At 37.0% G+C, this 23,714-nt stretch overlaps 1 protein-coding gene across 15 annotated transcripts in view; it reads left to right on the top strand.

The window, feature by feature from the left end:
* nrxn2a (neurexin 2a) overlaps positions 1–23,714 on the top strand; it is a 260,155-nt gene that overhangs the window by 79,759 nt on the left and 156,682 nt on the right. For all 15 annotated transcript variants that reach the window (XM_043221581.1, XM_043221580.1, XM_043221591.1 and 12 more), the window contains 4 exons: positions 710–1,091; positions 5,717–5,907; positions 14,791–14,964; positions 16,539–16,661. In XM_043221581.1, the coding sequence (XP_043077516.1) occupies positions 710–1,091; positions 5,717–5,907; positions 14,791–14,964; positions 16,539–16,661 (870 nt within the window). The remainder of the gene's footprint in view (positions 1–709; positions 1,092–5,716; positions 5,908–14,790; positions 14,965–16,538; positions 16,662–23,714) is intronic.

Genomic DNA, 23,714 nt, shown 5'->3' with positions numbered 1-23,714 from the left:
ACCCACCCCAAACTTTTGGTAGGTACTATACACAAAGGCTTTCACACTTGAAATAGTTCAAACAAAAAAAATGTTTAGAATGCTGATAACCCCAGGTTAACTGCTGTGTGAAAAGCCCGTTGATGCAGTACACATTAAATTACATTTCAAATCAGTTTTGCTTAAATATTTAAAGCGCTGCATTTAGACACGCTTAATGTATCCAAATCAGGTGTGGTCCATTACAGTGACCGAATGAGAAGAGGCATCTCAGACATTTTGTTAATTGCGGGCTAACAACTCCCACTGCGAAGCAATGAAATCAATCTTTTCAGGCTCCTTTCATAAAATGAATCATCAAATCAATGACAAAATTACACTCAGAAAACCAATTTGCTCAGAAATCACTATTTCTATAATGACTCGTGATTTTCTGTCAATAGTGATAATTCTCAGCATTTTTACATTCCGTGTGTACGGTCCTGCTCGACTCTTAAAACTCGTTCCATCATGCCTAGTTACTGTGGTAACAACTGAAAGATTATATATAGTACAGTTTTTCAGGTTTAGATTCATCTTGCACATTGCAAGTTCAGCGTTACCGCACATCCAGCTCCGAATTGAACATCAAAAGCTGTACTTGCCTTGGGACGGGCTCAGGCAGCACGCCATTCCCTCATATCATCAGCTCCCAGACCTGACTAATCGAGCGTGTTTGGTTCCGCCACAGGCCAGATGAGCGGAGCACACACGCAGCTGGAGTTCCACCACATAGAGACGGGCATCATGACCGAGCGGCGCTTTATCTCAGTCATGCCTTCCAACTTCATCGGCCACCTGCAGGGCCTCTCTTTCAACGGCATGCCGTACCTAGACCAGTGCAAGAATGGTGACATCTCCTACTGCGAGCTCAACGCCCGCTTCGGCATGCGCCGCATCGTGGCAGATCCGGTCAGCTTTCGGAATCGAGCCAGCTATGTGGCGCTGTCCACCCTGCAGGCTTACGCCTCCATGCACCTCTTCTTCCAGTTCAAGACCACAAGTCCAGACGGACTGGTGCTGTTTAACTCTGGAGACGGCAGCGACTTTATCGTCATTGAACTTGTGAAGGGGTGAGTAAGTGGAAAAAAAGATTAGTTTCCAGCACCAAAGTTTGGATGACTTGCCCTGCAGCCCCATGAAATTACAATTCAAATGCTGTTGCTTTTAGTGCAAAAACAAAACAAAAACCTTCGCAGATATAAACATAAAAAATGCAATTGCATAATTTAAGTAGTATTATAGCATTCATTTTAATTTTAGCATATTTTAATATTTTTTAAACTTCATTTTACATTTAAATTTTAGTAATATTAGCACTTTTTTTTTTTAGGTTTCATCTTTTTCATTTATTTTTTGTTGCATTTACACCAAAAAAATTATATATATATATATATATATATATATATATATGTATATATATATATACACAGTATATTAATCTTGCAATACTTTTTTTTTGTCCAATAAAATGCTCTCAAGTAAAAATGTTTTTCCCACTTCATAAAAAAACTAGTGATCTGCCCAAATATCCGCTACGAAAATGTGCTTAGAAAAGAAATGTAATCAACTTATTTCATGGGATCTTAAAAAGTGCCCCTATTACAGATTTTTAAAAAATGATTCATGCAGTAACACAGCTGTAATTAATGAAAAAGTTTTAAATTACACAGTGTATAAAGTGATTGTCTCTCAAAATAAGGAGTCGACTATGAATCACTGATATGTTGAACCCCAAGCTGTTTCATGTTGGTGTCAGAATGAAGTGAGAGCACATTGACCGACACTTGTTGGCCACTAGGTGCCACTTTTGGAGCAGTACAATGCAGTAGTACTGCACTGTGCTCACAAACGCTGCTTTATTAGGCATTACGTGAAAATGAAATCACCACAGATTAGCGCCAATCGAATTTTTGACCTTGCGTGCATGTCAAACTGTTGTTTGTGACTCCCAAAACCAAAGTATGTATCGTTCATTACCTGTGACGTATGATTCAGCGTCTGACTCCACCCTTTCCTGTTTCAAACCAATCAGAGCAAAAGCTAATTGAGCAAAATTTGTTCATCATTATTTTTGGCTTAGTCAGAGAAACGCGTCACTATTGGCCGTGCATCTCATTACCAGAAAACAGCATTAAGCGTTAAAATCCTATTAATAAAAGCCATTTAATTAAAGTGTGAAGTTGAGATGGGAACTATAAAGAAGAGATCAGAGCAGCAGATTTCTCAACATTACTGCACAAATAAGGAACTAGAAATTTCTGAAATGGGCTGGGTATTATGAAATGATAATAACGTTAAGAACTACCTGATTGAGAAAAGAGAGAGAGAAGAAATTAGAGTGCAATTTAAAGTTAAGCCTTAGCTATACGTGATGGAAAGCCCGAGGCCTGAGAGACAGAGAGAAAGACGCCTTAGCAGAATGCGAAGTTTCTTGAACTGTTCTACGGCGCTACGGCAAAGGAAATTATATTATTCTCTAAATCGTTCGCTTGCCATCTCATTTGAATGTGATGAAAAAGACTGTGTATTGCGAAATAATACTAAGACAATGCTTTCTCATATTGTGTGAGCTTTGTTGGCTGCATTTTAAAAATATACAGCTCACCTAGTGTAGTCCGATTCATGAACGAATTTGTTTTGTTTAATGAATTTCACAAAAATACACGAACAAAAAGCAGGCAGTGTTCCAAAGCCTAAAGACTTGCCTTTTAAGGTGCTTTTAAAGGTAGGCATCTTAATTACGCTTCTTACTTTGACCGCTTAATGTTTTGTGGCTTTACTCAAACTGAAAGTGAAATTATGTTGAGTTTTGAGTGCATTCCAGATTAATCACTTAAAAGGTTTCATTTCGCTTTCTTACAAGTTAGCTGTTTGTGTAGGCAGTATATAGCAAGATTCAATAGGTTCTGGAACAGCTCGATAGATCCCTCACTGAATGAACCCTACTGAACATGACTCACAATACATACATTTATAGCTTTTTTTTATAATAAATATTTCATTAGGAATAGTTAACCTAATAAATCAGTCTTTAAACATTGCAATACGCTGCCATATTAGCATTGTAATTTTTAGATCAGCTTATGGCTTCGATCCAGGGTGGGTGGGAAAAAAAAAGCCCTTGAGATCGAAAATCGCCGTTTCTTATGCTCTCCCACCCATGTGAAATTATAAATCCAGATATTGAGACATTCCCACTGACAGCTCAAAGTTCATCTTCAGTACATTACACAGATTGCTGGTGATCTCATTCTTCAGCGTACAAACATCAACCCCGAGAGAGTTCGAGTTTAAAGGCCTTTTCCGACAGAACTAATGCGCAGTTGTTTCTGTAGGAGAGCGAGATGCGGATATCATTGCGGAAAACTCCCAGAAGACACTGCAGATATTCGAGGGATGGCATGCAAGGGTACACGCTTCTGTATATGAGAGACATCCAGATGAAGTTAAGCCGCCACGCTAAACATTGCGTTTAAGTTTTGCGATTAGTTAAGAGACATTACTTGGATGTGAATCATAGTCGTGGGAGGGTGAGTCAAGTCGCATTATAAGATTCGCACATTTGTCTCCTTGGCATTTAGTTAAAGGTACAAGGAGGAGGAGAACCGCTTGATGATTCATCACAGGATAGGGGCCGTATTTACATTTAAACAAATTCTGCATGAGTTGCTTTTGGTTATGCGTAAATGCTGATCGCTATCTGCTTGGAGGGAGTTATTCTTTGACGTTCAAACGTACGCTCCGTGACCGTGTCTGCTCGTCAATCGCGAGCGGTTTCAGGGGAACGATTGCGTGGATCGCTATTCTAAGCCTCGGATACCGTAATCAGCTCACAAGAAAAGTGCCATTTTCGAAAAAAAAAAAAAGCAAGCACTGGTGACCTTGATGAAAAAAGAGCAGCTTTTAATCACATGTAATTTAAGTGTTATTTGATTAATGGTATTCTATTTATTGGCAGCCCGCTCCGTTCCCAACCCACATGCCAAAGCCGCCACGTGGGAGATCCGCAGTCTTGGAGCACACTTTTTTTTTTCTTTTTTTTTCCCATCAGCCTAGTAAAAGATTTTTTCAGCTCAATCATGCTGCTTATGCAGGTACAACAACCTGGTTTGCTGTATGCGTTTTATTCCATTGGGCAGAAACCGATAGTGAAAACGGGGGAAGGTGCCTCAGATGTTTACCTTCCTCAGTCGCAGTGGTCCAGAAAGTCAGTCATTCAGTAAGCAATTAGACAGCAGGTGGCCTTGCCTCTCACCGGAGTCTGCACAAGCATGTGAAATGAGAGAGCGCTAATGAGCACACTTTCTTTCTCTCTCTCTTTCTCTGCAGTATCTTGATGTATGAACTTAGAGCAGCTTCCAGCGTTTGACAATTCTAATGTTTATACAGTAGTTTGAATAAATATTAGCAGCGTACTGTTATTAGCGCCGTATATCTTCATGACCTTGTTGGTATCGAACACTGCTGTTTTTTTTGGCATCGAAAATGTCTTAGTTCAGTATTTTTCACATTTAGCCGTTCTAACGATAAAGAATTATAAGCCACACAAACAGCTTGGAGATGAATCATAGCATTATAACATTCAATCGAAAGCATATAAAAGTATTTGAAAAGCATAAAAAGGTGCAAGACAGTGTGTTCTGTGTCTTATGAAGGATTGAACTACTGCTGCAGTTACTTTTGAGCTCTACTGCTGAAATTCCCCATTCTATGAGGAAAGATGATTTCTCATAAGGCATATTTCACTGCTAAACAACCCGGAGCTCACGGTAAGTCTTTCTTGAAAGATTTGGAAATTATCCAACCTGGGCTCATTGGAAAAACTTGCCTGTGGCGACATTTCTGCAAAATGGTATTGCTATGCTTTACGTTTCGCGACACTTTCAAAGCGAAATGTCCAATGGTGCTTAGATTTAAACAGATGAACATGAATCTGGTGAACAGATGAACATGAGTTTTATTTTGTTGGTTTTTGTACGTATCGTGGCAGTTTGTAATAGGCTAATCTTCTATTGCATTGGAAAATGCAATACCACCTACACTAAACCCTACTGTAACCCTAACAGATAGCAAACCTGAGATACAGACACGTTGCTGAAGCAACCGTACTGTTTTAGCTTGCTTCAAGCCTTTATATCCTGACTTGTGTTATTCGAGCACTGCAAAGTTGTACCGGGTGAGCTACCGAGCAATTTTACTAATCAGAAGAGCTTATTAAAACTGCTTATGCGATGCAAACATCAGAATGTGAATTACACATTATGCACTATGGTGGAAAACGTTATGGTCATAATATATTTTTGTGCAAGGAAACGTGCAAAATAAGCCTTTATTAATTGAAAACTGTAACCACAATTAGTGTGAAAAGGATACATATGTATACATATGACTGTATATATATATATATATATATATATATATATTCTATAGATCATGACTAGCATCAAAAGAAACTCCTACATAATATATGGAGCCACAGTAGGTTGAAGATGAAGGGTATACTTTGCTGAAGACAGTAAGCTGTTTACTGGGACTGCAAACTGAACATCTGACAGGGTGGAAGTCTGTCTGTGCCAGTATTTCAAGCCTTATTACGGATATTGATTTGAAAGCAAAAAGGCAGTATTGTCATCCTAAAGAGGGCTGCCTGATTCCACTGGGCTGTTTGATTGACAGAGGAACTGATGTATTGCAGGTACATCCATTATGTTTTTGACTTGGGCAATGGGCCGTCGCTCATGAAGGGCAACTCCGACAAGCCGCTCAATGACAACCAGTGGCACAATGTGATGGTGTCCCGCGATGACAGCAACGTGCACACGCTCAAGATCGACTCCCGCACGGTCACGCAACACTCCAATGGAGCCCGCAACCTGGACCTCAAAGGTACTTGCTTCCATCCATACTTTTCAGACTATTCGTGTTTGAGATGCCTTGCTTTTTTTGACTTGAAATGTCTACTTTTTGGGGGTTTATATGATATTGCATACAGTTAATGTAATAGCTTACCTGAAAATTAAATTTTTTTCAAAATGTACTCGCCTTCAGGCACTCCTAGATGCACATGAGTTAATTCATTAGAACTCATTTTGAGACATTTAGCAATTTCACATTACATCACTTGCTCACCAGTGGATCCTCTGTAGTGAATGGATGCCATCAGAATCATCACAATAATCTGTACATACTGTACATACAGCCTTCTCTCTTGATCTAGACGAGACTGGGGAAGGAAATTTTATGGATAGAGAACTCTGTTAAAATTAAAAATGTCTTGATGGATTTGTTTACCACAAACACACAGCTTTCTTTTTTTCACAATATAAGTCAATGGTAATCAAAGGGGTTTGGTTACCAAGATTCTTCCAAAAATCATAAAGGCTTGAAACGACATGAATTGAATGTTACAAACATTTTCTGATTCTGCCATTAAGAGCCACTAATTTTCAGTGGAACATCATTTTTCATGTTTCTTTCATCATTACACTGGCTATGGTTGTTTAAGCTGAATTTTTATGAATGTTATCAACCGTTATCTCATTCATAGGTATGCTTAGATACATATTTGCTGTTTTACACTCATCGTGGGTTTGATTTCAAACTCTTGCATTCAACTTTAATGAGAATCTTTCCTGATGGGTATTTACTCAGCTTCCAGCTCCTTGTTTAAATCATGTTGCTTCCGAAATCTACCTTCCAGGACTTCTCACCGTTGCTATCGTTTTTCGCTGTTTCTGCTGTAATTAGAAGAACAAAGAGCAGCGCCTACGGGGAAAGAGGAAAAAAAACAACAACAACAACACGCCACCGACTTTGCATAATTTTTAATGCTTCCAAACCTGCTTTTGCTATCTTAAGCAGATGTTGCTTGACTCTAGGCTCAAAAATGAACTTTTACTTCATATGAAATGTAGAAACGTGAATCTCATGTATATTTAGTCCTTTTCTTGTGTGTTGGATTTTAAATGAAAAGGCATTAGCATCTATTGCCATAGCGGTATTTTAGGCTTTTCTCTATTTTGAGTTTTCACTGGCATCTTAGTAGAAATCTTGGCAGTCAGTCCTTGGTTTTGTGTTTTACTCGACACTAGAAGTCAAGTTCACAAAGAGAAAATAGAAACTACTTTGTTTGTCAAGACCACATATTCTAACCAAAGAAGTGGATGTAAGGAGTACTTGTCAAGAGTTTTTACATTGTCCGCTGCCTTTCTGAAAATGCTGATTGTCTAGTAATGTGACAGATTGGAGCAATTCCTAAAGTGAAAAAAATGGACATTTTACAGTTTTATGGCTGTGTTGTGTCAGCAGAAAGAAAAGCAATTGTTTTCAGCGCTCTCAAGACTGTCTAGATGACATTTAAAATATTAGACAATGTTTTCTTATATTTAATGATGTGCTCTGTTGAGGTTATAAAATGTTGTAATGCGTAAGTGTTATATTTATTAAGTCAAGAATATTAATTATCAATAATAATAATTAGAAATTAACATAGTAATTAGTGTAAAAAATAAACTATAATATAAAAAGTAAGGAATAATGATAAGACTTTAGATTAGACATCACATGTTTACTTATTTAAGAATTTTCCCACAACAAACTCCTCATTTTCTGTCTATTAATAGTTAGTAAGGTGGTTAAGTTTAAGCTTGGGTTACGGTTAAGGGATCTAAATATGGCCATGCTGAATAAAGCATTAATATGTTCTTTGTAAGTACTAATAAACAGCCAATATGCATGTTAATAAGCAGTTAGATTGGTAATTAATTTTTTTAAATTAATACATTTTTAACCTTAATAATAAACAATAAGCAGTCAAAATATTAGAAAATATAACATGGCTTGGAGTCAGTAATTACTCTTACACTCTCAGTTTAACGTAGTGAGCTCATTGTCGTGTTTAAGAAACCAGCGGGAGGTGATTTGAGCTTTGTGACGGCTGGAAGTAGCCACGACAAGATGGGAACACAGTGCTCATAATAGGATGGACATGATCAGTAACAATGCTCAGGTAGGCTGTGCTATTTAAATAATGATTGGTACTAAAAAGCCTCAAGTGTACCAAGAAAATATCCTCCACATCAATTTTATCACCAGCCTGAACCATTAATACGCCAAACTCTGCCGCTACCATCTAAAAGTCGCAGCAGAAAGACTCATCAGACCATATTTCTGTATCCTCATACTTCTGTTCTTACAGACAGCTGACAGGAGCGGTATCTTGGTGTGGTCTTGTGTGGTCTGTTGTTATGTTTTCAGCTGCTATTCTGCGTAAATTGGTCGTAACGAGTGTTTCGTTGCTTTTCTATGGGCTCAAACCAGTCTGGCCATTCTCCTCGGACCTCTGTCATCAACAAAGCATTTTCAGAGACAGAACTGCTGCTCAGTGAATATCTTCTCTATTTTAGATGGTTCCCTATCGACTAGAGATGCGTGGAAATCTCAGTTGGTCAGCAGTTTCGGAAATGCTCAGACCACCCTGTCTGGCACCAACAACCATATTCAAAGTGCCTGCAAACATTTTCCTTATCTTCCTAAATGCTTTTAATTAATGCCATGTGATTGGCTGACAGGATATTTGTGTTAACAAGCAGTTAAACAGGTATACTTAATGGAACTGATGGCTGGGATTGTGTGTGTGTGTATGTATGTGTGTATATATATATATAGACATATGTGTGTATATATATATGTGTGTGTGTGTGTGTGTACACACACACACACACACACACACACACACACACACACATACATACATACATATAAAATTGTATCAAACCAAAAAATGTTTTTTACATAATATATGTGTGTGCTGTTTATAATCTTTACATAAATACACTCCAAATCAGATTTTTTGACAAAGTGCTCATGGTTCGTTAACCATGATGCTCAGAGAAAGACCGAGAAAAGAAAAGTTTGAAAGCTTACAAAATCTCCAGCACAAAAATCTAATTGTACGTCAACATGTTGCTTTAAGTACAAGAGTAATAAAGGCCAAATCAAATAAGGCTATAAAGTGCGAACTCCTTTTGTCAGCCTCCAAGGTCTTTTTTTTATTTGGCTGCCCCAGAACAAGTCCTTTAAACATCAAAAGAGCAACTTCGCAGTACGTGTCAGTTGTAATTGTTCAAGCAATTATGCCGGAGAGAATGGAGAGTGGCGTAACAATCCCCAGGGTCCAGTGCTCTTCTGTGAAGTGTAAAATGAACATCCTCAGACGGGAAGGTGCTGAGATGTGGTGTTGTTTTCTGCGAGGGAGCCAGTGGAAAGTGACGCTTGACCTGTTATGTGTGTTGAAATGAGCATATGTGGAGAGCGCTCGTGACAGGCCACTTTCCACGCTGTCCGATAATTGAGTTTTTTTTCCGTCCTCAAGGAACTGCTATACAGCCCCTGTAAGTGTTTTCTGAAAAATTTGTTTTATTGACTTGAAACCAAATTGCTTTCCTGTTCCCCCTGGTGTAAGGAAAATCCAGGTGTTGCTATAAAATGTGAATGTCAATGAGTTTATTAATGAGCTGTTGGTGGCCAATTCAGTCGAGGCAAAGTTCTCCTAAACCCACACACGCTTTTTTATATCATGGTGAGAACCCTACATTAGTAGTAAACGCTGAACAAATGATGGCTCATATCATGCGGCTTGTTAAGGAGAGCTGTGCTATTACTTCTCTAAGCAATTAGATACACAGTTGTCACCTGGCAGACGATAGAACTTGCATTAACTTTCATTTGAAGAAGAGACCTAAGCCATACAGTATCTAAATACCAGGATATCACAGAGAATATTAAGGTGATAAGCAAACAACCACAAATGAGCTAACAGCATTACACAAAACACTGTGGCAACCACAACCATCTATTTTTTCTATGTATTAGCTTACAAGTAATCTAAAAATTCCTCTACCTAATTAAGGAAATGCCTTTAGGAAATAAGTGGTGAAATATTATTCATAAAAATATGAATCTGTTTCATTTTCATGAATATGGTACACTTTGCAGTTAACTATCCGTCTGTCTCTTTCAAGCATTGAACGATTTATTTATTTGTGCTTTATTATATTTATCTATTTTGAATGTGCAAAATAACTCATTTGTAATTTATGATGTTTTGAATAGAACGCAAAAACGTGCATTCATATAAAGTCAGGTCTGCTGCGGTTTATTTGTGTTCACATTGCTGCATCCATTAGGGCATATAGTCCGAAAGTTGGGGAAATATTTTGTGCAGATATTTGGTCCCCAAAAATATACCCAAAATTGGTAGAAATTCACTATTGTAGGTAACTACTAGCATTTAACCCTAAACTATTGTATTCTTCAATAAGTAATTTAACCTGTTCTTGAGTAGTTTATTACATTTAACTTTTTATCAGTTGCTTAATGCGGAGCCCATGACATGCAAGAGAAAAAAAATTGAGCATGATTTACTAAAACCTGAATGCGATTGCTATTTAGCTCCCTTGATTCTCGATTTACTAATAAATTCCCTGAAATTGCTAAATCGTGCACACAATTTATTAATTTAATTTGTTCCCTTAATTTATTAATTGTGTGCATGATTTTGAAAATTGAGGCAACTATTTAGTAAATCGTGTGCACAATTTATAAATCGAGGGAACAAAATATTAAATCATGCACAAATTTTAGCATACTATTTTTTTTTCCATACCTTAAATTTATAGCTGGAGTTGACACAAATGCAGACATTACTAGTACTAGTTACTAGTAAATCTATTGTGGAGGTCAGGGTTTAATAAATATAACAGTCGATTTTAACATTTGAATTGGTTGTCAGAGCATTTTATTAGTGTTCTAGCTTGTAGCTTGTGTGTTTTAAATGGTTGCTCCTTAAGTCTCAATTATACTCTGGTTCCTAAATGTCTTTCAGCAACTTGTCCACCAGTTGGAAATTGGAAGTATGATTGCTCATATAGTGTGCCTGCAGCAAAAATGGTGAAGAATTTACATGACAAAGCTTAATACTTCAGGTGATAGTGATCTGTCCCTTAAAGGAATAGTCTGTGTGAAATTTGCACACCCCAAGCCAACCCAAGGTGTGCATATTTTCTTCTTTCAGATACAGTTGGAGTATTTAAAACATTTATCCTGGCTCTTCCAAGCTTGGTAGTGCTGGTGGATAGTGACCATTATTTCGAAGCTCCATAAATCGGACATATCTGTCGTAAAACTAACTGTTACTCACATGTGTTAACACATGTCTGCTGAAGGACATCAATGGGTTTTGTATCAAAAGTATTTTTAGTTTATTTTCATCACTGTCTTCAAGCCAACTGCTGTATGCGTGTTCGTGAGGTTATGGCTTCTTGGCTGACCTCTGACTCGACGCATGACGTAAGCCACGTTCATTCGTATAGTGAATTCCTCTGACATTTTTTAACTTCTCATTTTCAATATTTAATTAATAACCAGCATTTAGTGTTACTCTATCCTGATTCGTCTATTCTCTTCCGAGCTATCGCTATGAATGCGGCTTACGTCATGCGTCATACGCCGAGTAAGAGGTCAGCCAAGAAGCCAGAACTCGACTCGAAAATTTTGATTTTTTTTCTTACAAAACCCATCAGTCTGCTTCAGTGGCATGTGCTAACCTTCCACATGGTGTATAGGTTAGTTTTACCATGGATATATATGATTTATGGAGCTTAAAAAAAATGGCCACTATCCACCAGCATTACCAACCTTGGAAGAGCCAGGATCCATTTTTTAAAAACAGTTTTTTTAATTTACATTTTTGGATAAACTATTCCTTTAACACACCGCTTATGATCAACTGCTTCGAGTCATACTATAGTGACACTTTTCCCTAGATCCCCAACACATGGTGATGCCGATGGCATGATGGGAGACTTTTATAGGAGCTGTCCGCTGGTTATGGAGCACAGCCAAAGGTGTTTCTTTTTTGCTTTCCCCCTGTCTTCCATTTTTATCCAGCAGGGATATTGCTTCGTCATTACTCAACAGAGACGCATGACTGGAGATGTCATTTTTACAATCTCCCTGCAGTTCCTTCATATGAAAGCAATTGATTTTCCTCCCTCTCGCCCACAAAAGAAGCTCCGCTCTCCCGCTGCCCAGCCATCCATTGAATGACTAATGAAAAAAACTATTGGGTGTATAATTGAATATTGTGATTGAAGTCTGCTTAATAGTCTTTGCATAACAGTGAGACATACAGAGCTAATAACCATGCATGGGCTATTCTGTGTGAAGCAGACTGAGCTTTTCTTCTTTGAGCGCAGCGCTGGATTCTGTAGTGTGAGCTGGGATTTACTGAGAGGATGAGCTGGCATAGACACAACAGCTGTAAATGTAAGACAACTTTATTTTTTGCTGCTGTTATTTTTATTTAATTTATTTAGGTTATTTTTTTTGGTGGTTAGCCCATGTCCAAAGAGATATTGAGCCTTGGTGCTCATGTGAGTTCAGATCCCGTGTTTTTTTGCCCCTGTTGAACATTTTATGTCCTCCAAGAATATTATTGATAAAAACATTACTATCGTTTGTGTGTTGAGCAGTATAAGGTATTAGGTCCGTGCATTTAGTCTTAAAGAGACAGCAGCCTAGAAATACCTATTTCTGTCTGGTCTGCTAAGCTTTAACAAAGATTAATCTGTATTTAACATTTCTTTTGTGCAGTTTTACACTAAATTATTACATTTGTGCATCTGAATACTTCTGTTACTTTATATAGCCTATAATTTTATGCTGCAAACTGTTCATCTATGCTATGGAAATTGTTCAAGTATACTCTTTAGTAACGAATGAAAAGCAAACTTTTCATTATTATTATTATTATTATTATTATTATTTATTCAAGGTGGCCTGTAGTCCTTGCAGGTTTCTATCTGTTAGTATTCTCATTCATATAAATCCTAATTTTGGTAGCAAGGCTGCAAAAATCGCAAACCTGATATAAAATGAATAAAATATGAATGAATAGATTGAAATACCTCATAAATTATTTAGTTTGACCTCTAGAGGTTGACTATGAACATTTTCTGAAGGTTAAGCACTTCCATTCACAGAGCATTTGTTTAAAAAAAAAAAAAAAAAGTCTTAATTTTTCTTAGTTTCCGACCTTATTTTGTACGCTTTACATGAAATGAGCCACACGCAGTGCATCAACTGTAGATTAGACCTCTTGAAGTCTTGATTAGAGCTTAGACTCACTGGAAGAATAATATTAATAGACATTGAATGAAAAATGAATCGAGAAACATGTTTTTGTGGTGCTGAATGCACTGTGACTTTCAGCGCTGTTAGAAGCTCGATTAAGATTCAGCCACTAACAGCAGTTGCATTGAATTGAATAATGGCTATGATTATGTAATCCGTTTCCTAAGGGGCGGAGCTATAGTCAGGATTCTATTGAAGAGGCGCCGACGACGATTACAGGTAGTTAGTTGAAGTGAGTCTAGTTGAGGGGCTCTTAATGGAAGAGAAAAGTTAGAATGAAAGAATGCAACTTATCCGTAGTGAGGTAAAATTAAAGAGTGCAGAGGTTTAGATGAACTGGGCTTTTAATGGTGGTCTAATTGGGCTTATTCAGTTGGAGTGGAAAAAGAGCATATTTCAGCAAACAATCAGTGAGAGAGCGCACTCTTCGACCGTAGGACGAAAATTGCCATATGTGTTCTTGCTTGTCAGTTTTAACGCGTAATTGCCTGTCTTGCCGGCAGAGCTCGGTTGGAAATTGCATTTCTCTGGCAAACAATGCCCTCTAAACATGGTCTGCCCGCTGAATGTTTATCTGAAGGTCCCCAAATATCTTTGATACTTTCGGCAACGTGTGTTCGCGAAATAAAAAAATGAATTAATAAGGGTAGAATGAAAGATCAGTGTGAACCTTAACACAATGACTAAGTATAACATCAGCACACTTATATTTGTGTGGCTGATTATATAACCACACAGAAATGGAGTATAATATTTTGTACAAGGACACTATTTTACTTCATTTTAGTAGCATTTTAGTCATCAACCTGATTACTTCATGTCACACACACAAGTTTTACATGGACATGTTTTTCATTCTGTGTTCTTTATTCCATACTCCACTGGGACATTTCAAACCGCGCTGTATTTTCATTATTCGAACCAGGAATTTAGATAGGCTTTCCTTTTTGTAAAATATATTTTAAATGGCCTCCTCTGAATGGTGTTGCATCAGTCTGCTTTTAAGAGCCAGACGCAGGGACATGTTGTACTGTGTTCAAGAGCCAAGTCATTTTAATTCTCCACCTCTCTTTTTCATTCCTAAATCTCTGTCTGAGCACAATCCCTCACTCAAACACCACCGACGAGCATCGTAATGGAGCCTATATTGAGAAACATGTCTATATAGTGTACCGGGGTTCCCATCTCCTTTATCTTCACATATGCTTATGCTCATGTTCTCTTCCTCAAAGTTGCTCAAGGGCAACTTTGATGTTACATAATTATATGCCGTTTTATGACAAGCCTGTTTTTCTTTTTGTTCTGCACATCAAAGGTTCATTGGAATTAGCCTTGATCAGCAGGGAATTGGTTGCAAAGAGAACCACACATATTCAGCTCATCATAGAGCACCAAAGGATCGCACCTTATGAAACTCCAATTAACATGAAGAACATCATTTAAATGCAGCACTATCATCATTGACTTCTGCCTTATTGTAAAGACAGATATACAACCCTAGATGGAGAATCAGCTGACTTTAAAGAAGAAATTCGTGTTGATAACCGCGCATATTTTCTATATTGTGTCTTACAGGCGAGCTGTACATTGGAGGTGTTGGGAAGAGCATGTATAACAGTCTGCCCAAGCTCATAGCATCGCGGGATGGCTATCAGGGCTGCCTGGCCTCAGTTGACCTGAATGGCAGGCTTCCTGACTTGATCACAGATGCTCTGCACCGTGTGGGTCAAGTGGAGCGAGGCTGTGAAGGTTAGTGTACTTCAGCTCCGAGCCGTTCAGAGGCAATCGTAACATGTGACCCTAAACTTAAAATACACCACTACCACATCCAATTAACGACTTTACAGGACACACTTGGCATCTTATTCTGTGTCAGTTTTGTCCCTGTCAGTCTAATTTTATTTTGTAATACACTTACTGTTGTTTTTTTACATTGTATTATTATTATTATTATTATTATTATTATTAGTATCACTGTAGTTTTTGTTGTTGTTTTATTATTATTGTTATTATTATCATTATTATTATTATATTATTATTATTATTTAAAAAAAATAACACTTTACAATAAGTGTCATTTGTTAACATCAGTTAATATATTAACTAACATAAACAAACAATGAACAATACATTTATTATGGTATTTATTAATCTTTGTTAACTTTAGTTAATAAAAAAAAACAAAAAAAAACAATCATCCATTCTTAGTTAATGTTCAGCTCACGGTGCAATGTTAACAACCACAACTTGTGATTTTAATAATGCATTCGTGAAAAATAAGTATTATCTAAGGTGAATAAATGCTGTAGACGTATTATTCATTCTTTATTCATATTAACTAATGTTGTTAACTGATGTTAACTATTGAAACTTATTGTAAAGTGTTAACAAAAAATTGCAAAGATTTTTATTTGTTTTATATTTAAATGACTTTCAGCTTCTAATCAAAAATATTCTATACGTTTTTCATTAAAACTCTTAATAAAAACAAACATTTAATGAAACTGTTCATTTATTTTGATCAGAGGGAATTAAGCTTGCTATAAGAACTATGTCAAATAATCTTAGACATTGTTCTTTGAATGGGTTGCAATCATATAGTGTTAATTTCGTTAATGGAAACAATGACAACAAATGTTTGTTGATGAGCTGTTCTCTCACGAATAAATGAGAAGATGATGAATGCGACAAAGTCAATAAACAATAATTATGAATACAACCCGAATAGAAAGTTGTTTTACATTTGAAAGCCGAAGACTGTCAAATCACATTAGCCAATATTTTATTCACAGTGGAACATAACAAATGTTTAAATAAATTATACACATTTATCCATTAAATGAGCTCAAAGTTTGACACATAGGTCTTCTGCCTTTTTCTGGAGTTTTCTCCACTTTTTCTGAACCTTTTGATGATGGTATGCACTGTAGATGATAATATTGCAAAACCTTTGCAATTTTGATGTTGAGGAGCATTGTTTTTAAAGTATCATTTATCACACTCTTACACAGATTGGAGAGCCTCTGCTCGTCTTTACTTCCGAGAGCATCTCTAAAACGTTCCTTTTACAGCTAATCACGTTACAGCAAGTATGGGGAAAGTAGACAAAATATTATTGATACTAAAATGCTCCGATTTTTAGTCGAACTAAAACGGAACAAAAACAAGGTTGACTAAATATGATGACCGAAAAGTACATTTGACATAAGACTGAGACTAATTTAAAAGACTAGGACTAAAACTACAACAACAAAACATTTATTATTGTTTCAGTTGATCGCATTAAAATTGATCAATAAAAAGTTTGTGTAAACTTGTTTCAGCCGGCCCCGGCACAACCTGCACAGAGGACTCATGCTCCAATCAGGGAGTGTGTTTACAGCAGTGGGAGGGGTTTACCTGCGACTGCACCATGACGACATACGGAGGTCCCCTCTGCAGTGACCGTGAGTACCGTTTTGCTCTTTAGTAGGGATTAAACAGCTTTATTAAGGAGGCTTGTTTGGCCACATTAATAAGCCGTTCAAGGCTTCTTCTTTGATAATCTCTGAGCTGAGCGTTTGAAGTACTAAACGAGTGGTGCGCCGCAATGCAGTCTTTTTAATGTGCAGATAAGGCAGAGCACTCTAATTAGTGAGGGCCACAAGATAATGTTCATAAAGAGCTAGTAATGGTTCAAGTGACCCCTGAACTGAAGGCAGGAAGATATGCAATTTGGTTTGCATCTAAAATGTTTAATTACATCAAAGCTCGGAGGTGGAACCGTGGGTTTTTAATGTCTGCGCTGCTGTACAATAAAAAAAAAAAAAAAAAAAAATCAGACTGTGCTTTGCTTGCAAACAGAAACTGGCCTTGTGCACAAGGCAGATTGTGTTTGCTTTAACGTCCCCATATTTTTGACAATAACGCTCTGGAGACTGGCCTAATGAGCTAAATGAAGATAAATAGGGTTAGCTGCTCTAAACATTAAAAAAGAGCAGAGAACCATGTTGGAGTGTTTGAAACAACATCTTCATTAAAAACCTAGATAGCTTTAAATAAGCTGTTCGGTATAGTTCAATTAATTAGCAAAGTTTTTATTATGGAGTTTTAGAAATGATGCATGGAACAATGAAATTGCACACATAGATCATGCATGCCTTAGATTATTAGATTATGCATTTGCATTTATCAGTTCTGGAATGTAAGGAAGTATGTTATTTGTGCTGCATACATTGATTCAACCGTAAATTAGGGATATTAACTCACTCTCATATTTCCCTTGGGTGGGTTGTTTATATATTGGAAACAGTAGCCAAAATTAGCATTCGCCAAATGCCACAGGCAGGTAAATAAAATTGTAACTTTATTAGAAACGGCAACATGGTTTATATTATATTATATTATATTATTATCAATTAAAATGGTAACACAAATGCAGAACACCATTAAAGGGTTCGCCTAAAAATGAAAGTTCTGTCATTAATTACTCCAGTCCTATAAAACGTTAATCTTCAAAAACACAAATCCACCGTGGTGCTCTCGTGAACGTGCTTTGAAGATTGATATGGAAGAGAAGAAACTGTTAAATAAATAATTTTATCACACACAAAGTATTCTTGTAGCGTCATAACACTGCACCACCGAATGACAGAATTTTCATTTTGGGGTGAACCTGAAAGTGTATCACAGATACATTTTCTCAGTTTACCCATAACTGGCCACTCTAGAACATTCATTTTGGCCCCTGATTGGAAATAATTCTAATCATCTACACATTTAGCTTCTCTTAATTGCATATTTTGTCAGCCAGAAGCTATTCTGTGAAGAACAGAACAAGGCATCAATAGTTGCTTTGCTTATTTATCAGTACAGGAATTAAAAGTGACCAGTATACAAGCAGCAGATGTAAACATTTGCAAAATGTATTACGCATGAACTACGAAGCCGTGGAGTTTGTCGATGCAGCAGATCTGTGAGTACAAAACAACTTCTGCACCGCTAACTCAATTAACACTTCAGACAATCATTTCGCAGCGCTGCGTACTGTACCTGCAACACCAGAAAGACTCTCCATCTCCATTGTTGAAGCGACAATGAGCTGAAATGATCTCGAATAGACAAAATGCAGATTTTGAAGAGCGACGTTCTCGGGCACATTCTCAGGCTCGAGAATTAGCTGAAACACAGAGAAGGCTGTTCTACATTCACGCACTAGCAGAAAGAGATTAATAAACATGCTTAATCTCATTATTTTTAAAAAACCTACAAACATCTGGCAGAAAAGAAAGGGGAGGCCAGCATTTAGCGGTGAAGGGATTTCAAGCACTTTAGTCTGGGATTAGGTGATTCCAATATGATTCAGTCTGTCTGCTAATACTCGATACACCCACATAGGCGTAAATCAATAAACACAATTATTCTTTTTTCAAAAGTGGTTTAAACTGAGAAAACACGAGGCATTTCCACACCAGTCTTCGTTTCTCGTTATCAGATTGGATTTCCATAGTAGAGTTTTCATGGAAGTGTTGGCGTTTTTTCATCCTGGTCTGATAAAAAATATGTACCTCTGTGCACTTTTTGTGCAACACCATTTTTACTCTCTTTACTGCACGTTTGCCCCAGTTTCAAACACAGGTTAAACACGTGAACCCTGGCATATTTTTATTACATTGATATAGGTATGTTTTGCTGGAATTATACCCTACACCAAATACAACTCTAAACGTACTCGATATTGTTAACGAATGCAAAACTGATATAAAGATGCATTTGTTGTGTGATTTCAACTACCGACAAACCATAGTTACACGAGATTCGAAACCAGACCTCCTCGCTTCTCAAGTACATCTTTTTACTCCTGTACCTACCATCTATGAAAACCCATAGATCAAATACCCCAGCATATTAATATTGTGTTAAAGTCATAACATGATATTCTTCAAGCAATTGCGTGAAAAGGAATAAAAGACGTCAGAGTTTTACTGCTTCTGGTGTTCACCTCTTTTGGAAACTGCAGTGATATTTACTTGTTGGTACTCATTTCGTGTCTCGCCAAAAAGTGCACCAAGGTACATTTATGCCATGAGACCAGGTAGGGTTATTTGGTGCATCAACAGACAAAAGCAGCAGCAGCACACCTGTTCATCCTCATCCGCTTGAAAGACTACAGAACAGGTTGCAGGTGTGAAGAGAAAAACAATCCTTCAAAAGTCATTTTCACGCGATCAACACAAAATCCGTTGGGCAGCCACAGAGCTGAAGCGGCTTCACTAACGCATGACTCATTCCCTTCCTCAAATAGTGTGACAAAGGCAGTCAGTCATCTTTTTTACCATGTCCTCTACAACACAAACTCATACACACACTTGCCCAGTGTTTTTTATTAGTTTTTAGAGGGAGATTTTCCAGACAGCAGGCATATGGAGAGAATAATTTTGGTTGACCTCGGTAATTAGCGTAGATTATTTAGGAATATCATTAGCACAAATTACGCCTGCTGCTTGTGTGACATCTCACACATTTTCAACGACTTCCGAGCGCCTTTATTCGCGCGCTTGCTTTTAGTAACAGGGAATGTGAGAGCCACAGGCAGTCACCTGATCCCTCCCAGACTTCTTTCACATACTCGTCAAATCCCACCGGAATATTCCACCGGTATTGTATCGCATGTGTCTTGTGTTGTCGAACAGCATATTAAAGTAGCTGGATCTATGTTTCATACTTTGATTTCTTGCAAACAGTCACATCCATCAGCGGAGGTCTAATTAAATGGCTTGTAATGTGTTACCTGTCCTGAGCTCTGTCCAAGGACACAGCAGGCCAGTCCCTGCAAGTCTTAAGGGATTGCTCTTTCCTACTTCCTTTGTTCATTCAGGATTCACTTCATCCCTCTGTACCTCACATCAGACCCTCCAGCAATGACCATTAAATTAAATAGATGCTGCACTTTCATGTCTGCTGTTTTGCCTTGCAGCCTTGGACTGTACTCTCACCTTTCTCTGCAAGCATCTGCTCAGCCAACCCTACATTTTACATAGACTTTTCTGTCGTGCCCTGCACATAAAACGGGCTACATTTCCTTACAGGAGTAATTGTTTTTTGTTGGGCAAAACTTTAAACAAAGCTCTTTCTTTGTTAAAGGGTGCATTAGGTGTTTTTTTTTTCTACTTGAAAGGTTTTTAGACATAAAGAAAACAAGTGACTTGTTGAAAAGTGCTTGTGTGTGTGTGTGTGTGTGTGTGTGTGTGTGTGTGTGTGTATACACACGCAATATAAAACAGATCTGCTGTTTCATATTTTTGGTATTCAACGATGAATGGAAAGTTGATAAAATAACAGCATTTAATATGATTAAAACAGCAAATATACAGTATATATGTTTGTCACTTTTAATCAGATGAATCTATCATTGATAAATTAAATCATTTATTTCTTGAACAACAAAGAATATCTTACTGACTTGACACTTTAGAACAGTGTGTAGTACATTTAAATGGGTCCAGTATATTTGTATTTATTAAAGATGATAGAATTTTTTTTTATGTTTTTTTATAGAATATACAAATTTTTATACAGTAAAATGAGTAATATAAAAAGTCACACTATTCAGTTGATTTTAATCTGTCAGCAGCTTTTAAAATATCTTAGACATTTTAAATATTTAGTGAATAATAGTTATATATTTTATGCCTCATAAAATATCTTAGAAATCAAGGAAAAACTTTTACTTACTGGAAAAACTTTTTTAGTGTGTGTGCAAAAAAAAAAAGTTATATATATATATATATATATATATATATATATATATATATATATATATATATATATATAATTTATTTTCAGTAAATACTATTCATAGATTTGTAAAACTAACAAAAAAGACATATTTAGACATTTGAATAAAATATTCTGTGTCGGCAGTTAGTATTTTTGCTTTTTGAAATAGATTAGATCATACAGCGATTTTGTCATGTAGTCAATAATCTATATTAGTTTACTTGTGATTGATTACACTGACACTCTTTTTTTTTGATTTATTGGTATTTTAGGTGTTCTGTATTGTGTTACATTGAAGGAGAGAAATTAACAGTGCTTGGTGTCACCTTACAAATGAATCCTTCATGCTGACATTTTCTGAAAGCCAATAGGATACCAGGGTCAATTGATCCATACAATACATCCCTCAGATTCCTGCTGGAAAGTTGCTTGTTTTTACCAATCGGACATGCTCCAGTAGTGAACAGGATATGGAACTGACATAAATAGGTCACCAAAAGCAAGAACTGACCTGGGAAGTAAAATCCAATAAGCATGTCAGCAGCATTTGAAGCAGTTGATTGACATGAGCCTTTTTTTGTTTAATATTGAATATGGTTTGGTTGAATGCTGAACGTCTGTCTGACCTGTGCTTTACGAGCTCATGCTGTGTAAGTATTTTTGTCGTGTAAGTATTTCGAACTGCTTGCACCTCTGGATATACAGTGTGTTGAGCTGATGTGGAAGGATGATGTCTTTAACCAGAGAGTTGATCTAAGGTGTCTTGAGTTCTGCAGTGACATCTAGAAACAAAGCCATCTCGCTCGGCATTGAGTGAGTGGAAGGAAATCGGATTGTTTTCCAAGTAGCTGGCAAGTGAATGACAACACACACACACACATCCAAATAAAAAAGTAAATAACACTTCTGAGTGATCTGGCTTACTTAATAATCTTAGTTTCATTTGTGAAAATGATGAATTGCTACGAGAAACAGTCAAAATGGCCAAGGCATGAAATTGGTCATTAATTCCTTTGGGGGTGGATTGATTAACATGTATTCATTAACGACAACAAAGTGGATTTTCAATATAGACATTATTTTGCGATAGTGTTATATCGTCATGTATAATACTTGTTATGTTTGCATGCGTGTTATGTTTGTATTTACAATGATATATTTTTAAAAAATAAATAATATTTTTATTATTATGCAGAACTAATCATAAGGGTCAATTTCAATCTAAAAATATATTAGTGCTGTCAAATGATTAATCGCAGTTAATTACATCCAAAATGAAAGTTTTTGTTTACATAATATATGACTGTGTACTTGGTACATTTATTATGTATTTGTAGTGTGTGTGTGTGTACATATATATATATATATATATATATATATATATATATATATATAAATGGTATATAATATAGTACATTACTTTATAATTATATATATATATATATATATATATATATATATATATATATATATATATATATATATATATATATATATATATATAATAATAAGCATTATCTCCTCCTCTCTGCCTCTCTGTCCGGCCCATTTTTCCACTAGTGTCCAGACTTTAACAGCCATTCGCCTGCAGTCCTGGCAGCCACTCCCTCAATATGACATGGTGGCAGGCCCTAAGGTGCTGGCTGCCGGTCCGACTCCTGATCGCTTCATTAGAGAGCAAACAAAGCGTGAATGTCTTGTAATTGTATAGCAGGTCCTGCCAGGCCTAAAAAAAGCAGAGACGCCATATAATAAGATATTTAGAGGAGATTGAAAGGTCACCCCCTGTCCAGAAGCAGGAAAGGATGGAGTAATTGGAGGGGAGAAGGACGGTGCTCTGCGGTGAAATGTCAACACGAAGGAAGCCGAGAAGGAATCATAATCAACGGCCTCCGTCTCGCGCGCTTCCACATCCTTTAGACAACCACAGACTGAGACGTCACCCTGTTCTAGATGCCGCTTCGGAGGATGTCACTCAGCCGGTGACATGGGAGAGTACATGCTGACAGAATTAGGACAAATTTAAGGCGGGTTTCCAGCAGCTCATCGCAACTCATTCTCCTGCTTTTAGTTCACTGGCATTGATCGAATCTGCGTGTTCAGTACATCCCTGTAGAATGTTTGCATTCATGCTCAAACGTGGGATGTTTACACACCCTTTTCAAGAAAAAAACGAAAACCTTTTATTCATTCTGGTCGTTCATTTACACGAAAACAGCATTTTAGAGGCTTGTACGTGCAAACGTTTGAGAACAGGTTTTAAAGTGCAACTTTTTGACAATGATAGTCAGCATGTAAACCACAAAACACGCATTTGTGAAAATGTCGAAATGATCACACGTATTATATATTACATATATCATATGCATCCTATATTACGTGTTCAGTCTATAGGTATGTGTGCAGGTGCCTAACAAAGTTTCTTTACAAAGTGGCATCCACTGGCCTGGCAAGCATAATACAACATTTTTAATCTTTTAATTGCGATCGTCACTGTCACCTTTTAGTCAGCCTCCAATCAGAGCGGAGGAGGGGCGGGACAGAATCCACAACCACAAACCGCTGGTACAACGGCAACAGATGACAACAGGAAGCAAAACAATTGGGAAAAAATGATCTAAACAAGCACTACAGCAATTCTTTTACATTGTGTCAAAATTTGTACGTTTATAATCTAGAAAAGATACGTCTGCGTATATTCCGTATTATAGCAGCCAAAGGGCCAGATTTAATAAACATAT

This window comes from Puntigrus tetrazona, chromosome 21, assembly GCF_018831695.1.
Source record: "Puntigrus tetrazona isolate hp1 chromosome 21, ASM1883169v1, whole genome shotgun sequence".
Taxonomy (NCBI): domain Eukaryota; kingdom Metazoa; phylum Chordata; class Actinopteri; order Cypriniformes; family Cyprinidae; genus Puntigrus; species Puntigrus tetrazona.
This window is presented reverse-complemented; position numbering and strand designations above follow the sequence as displayed.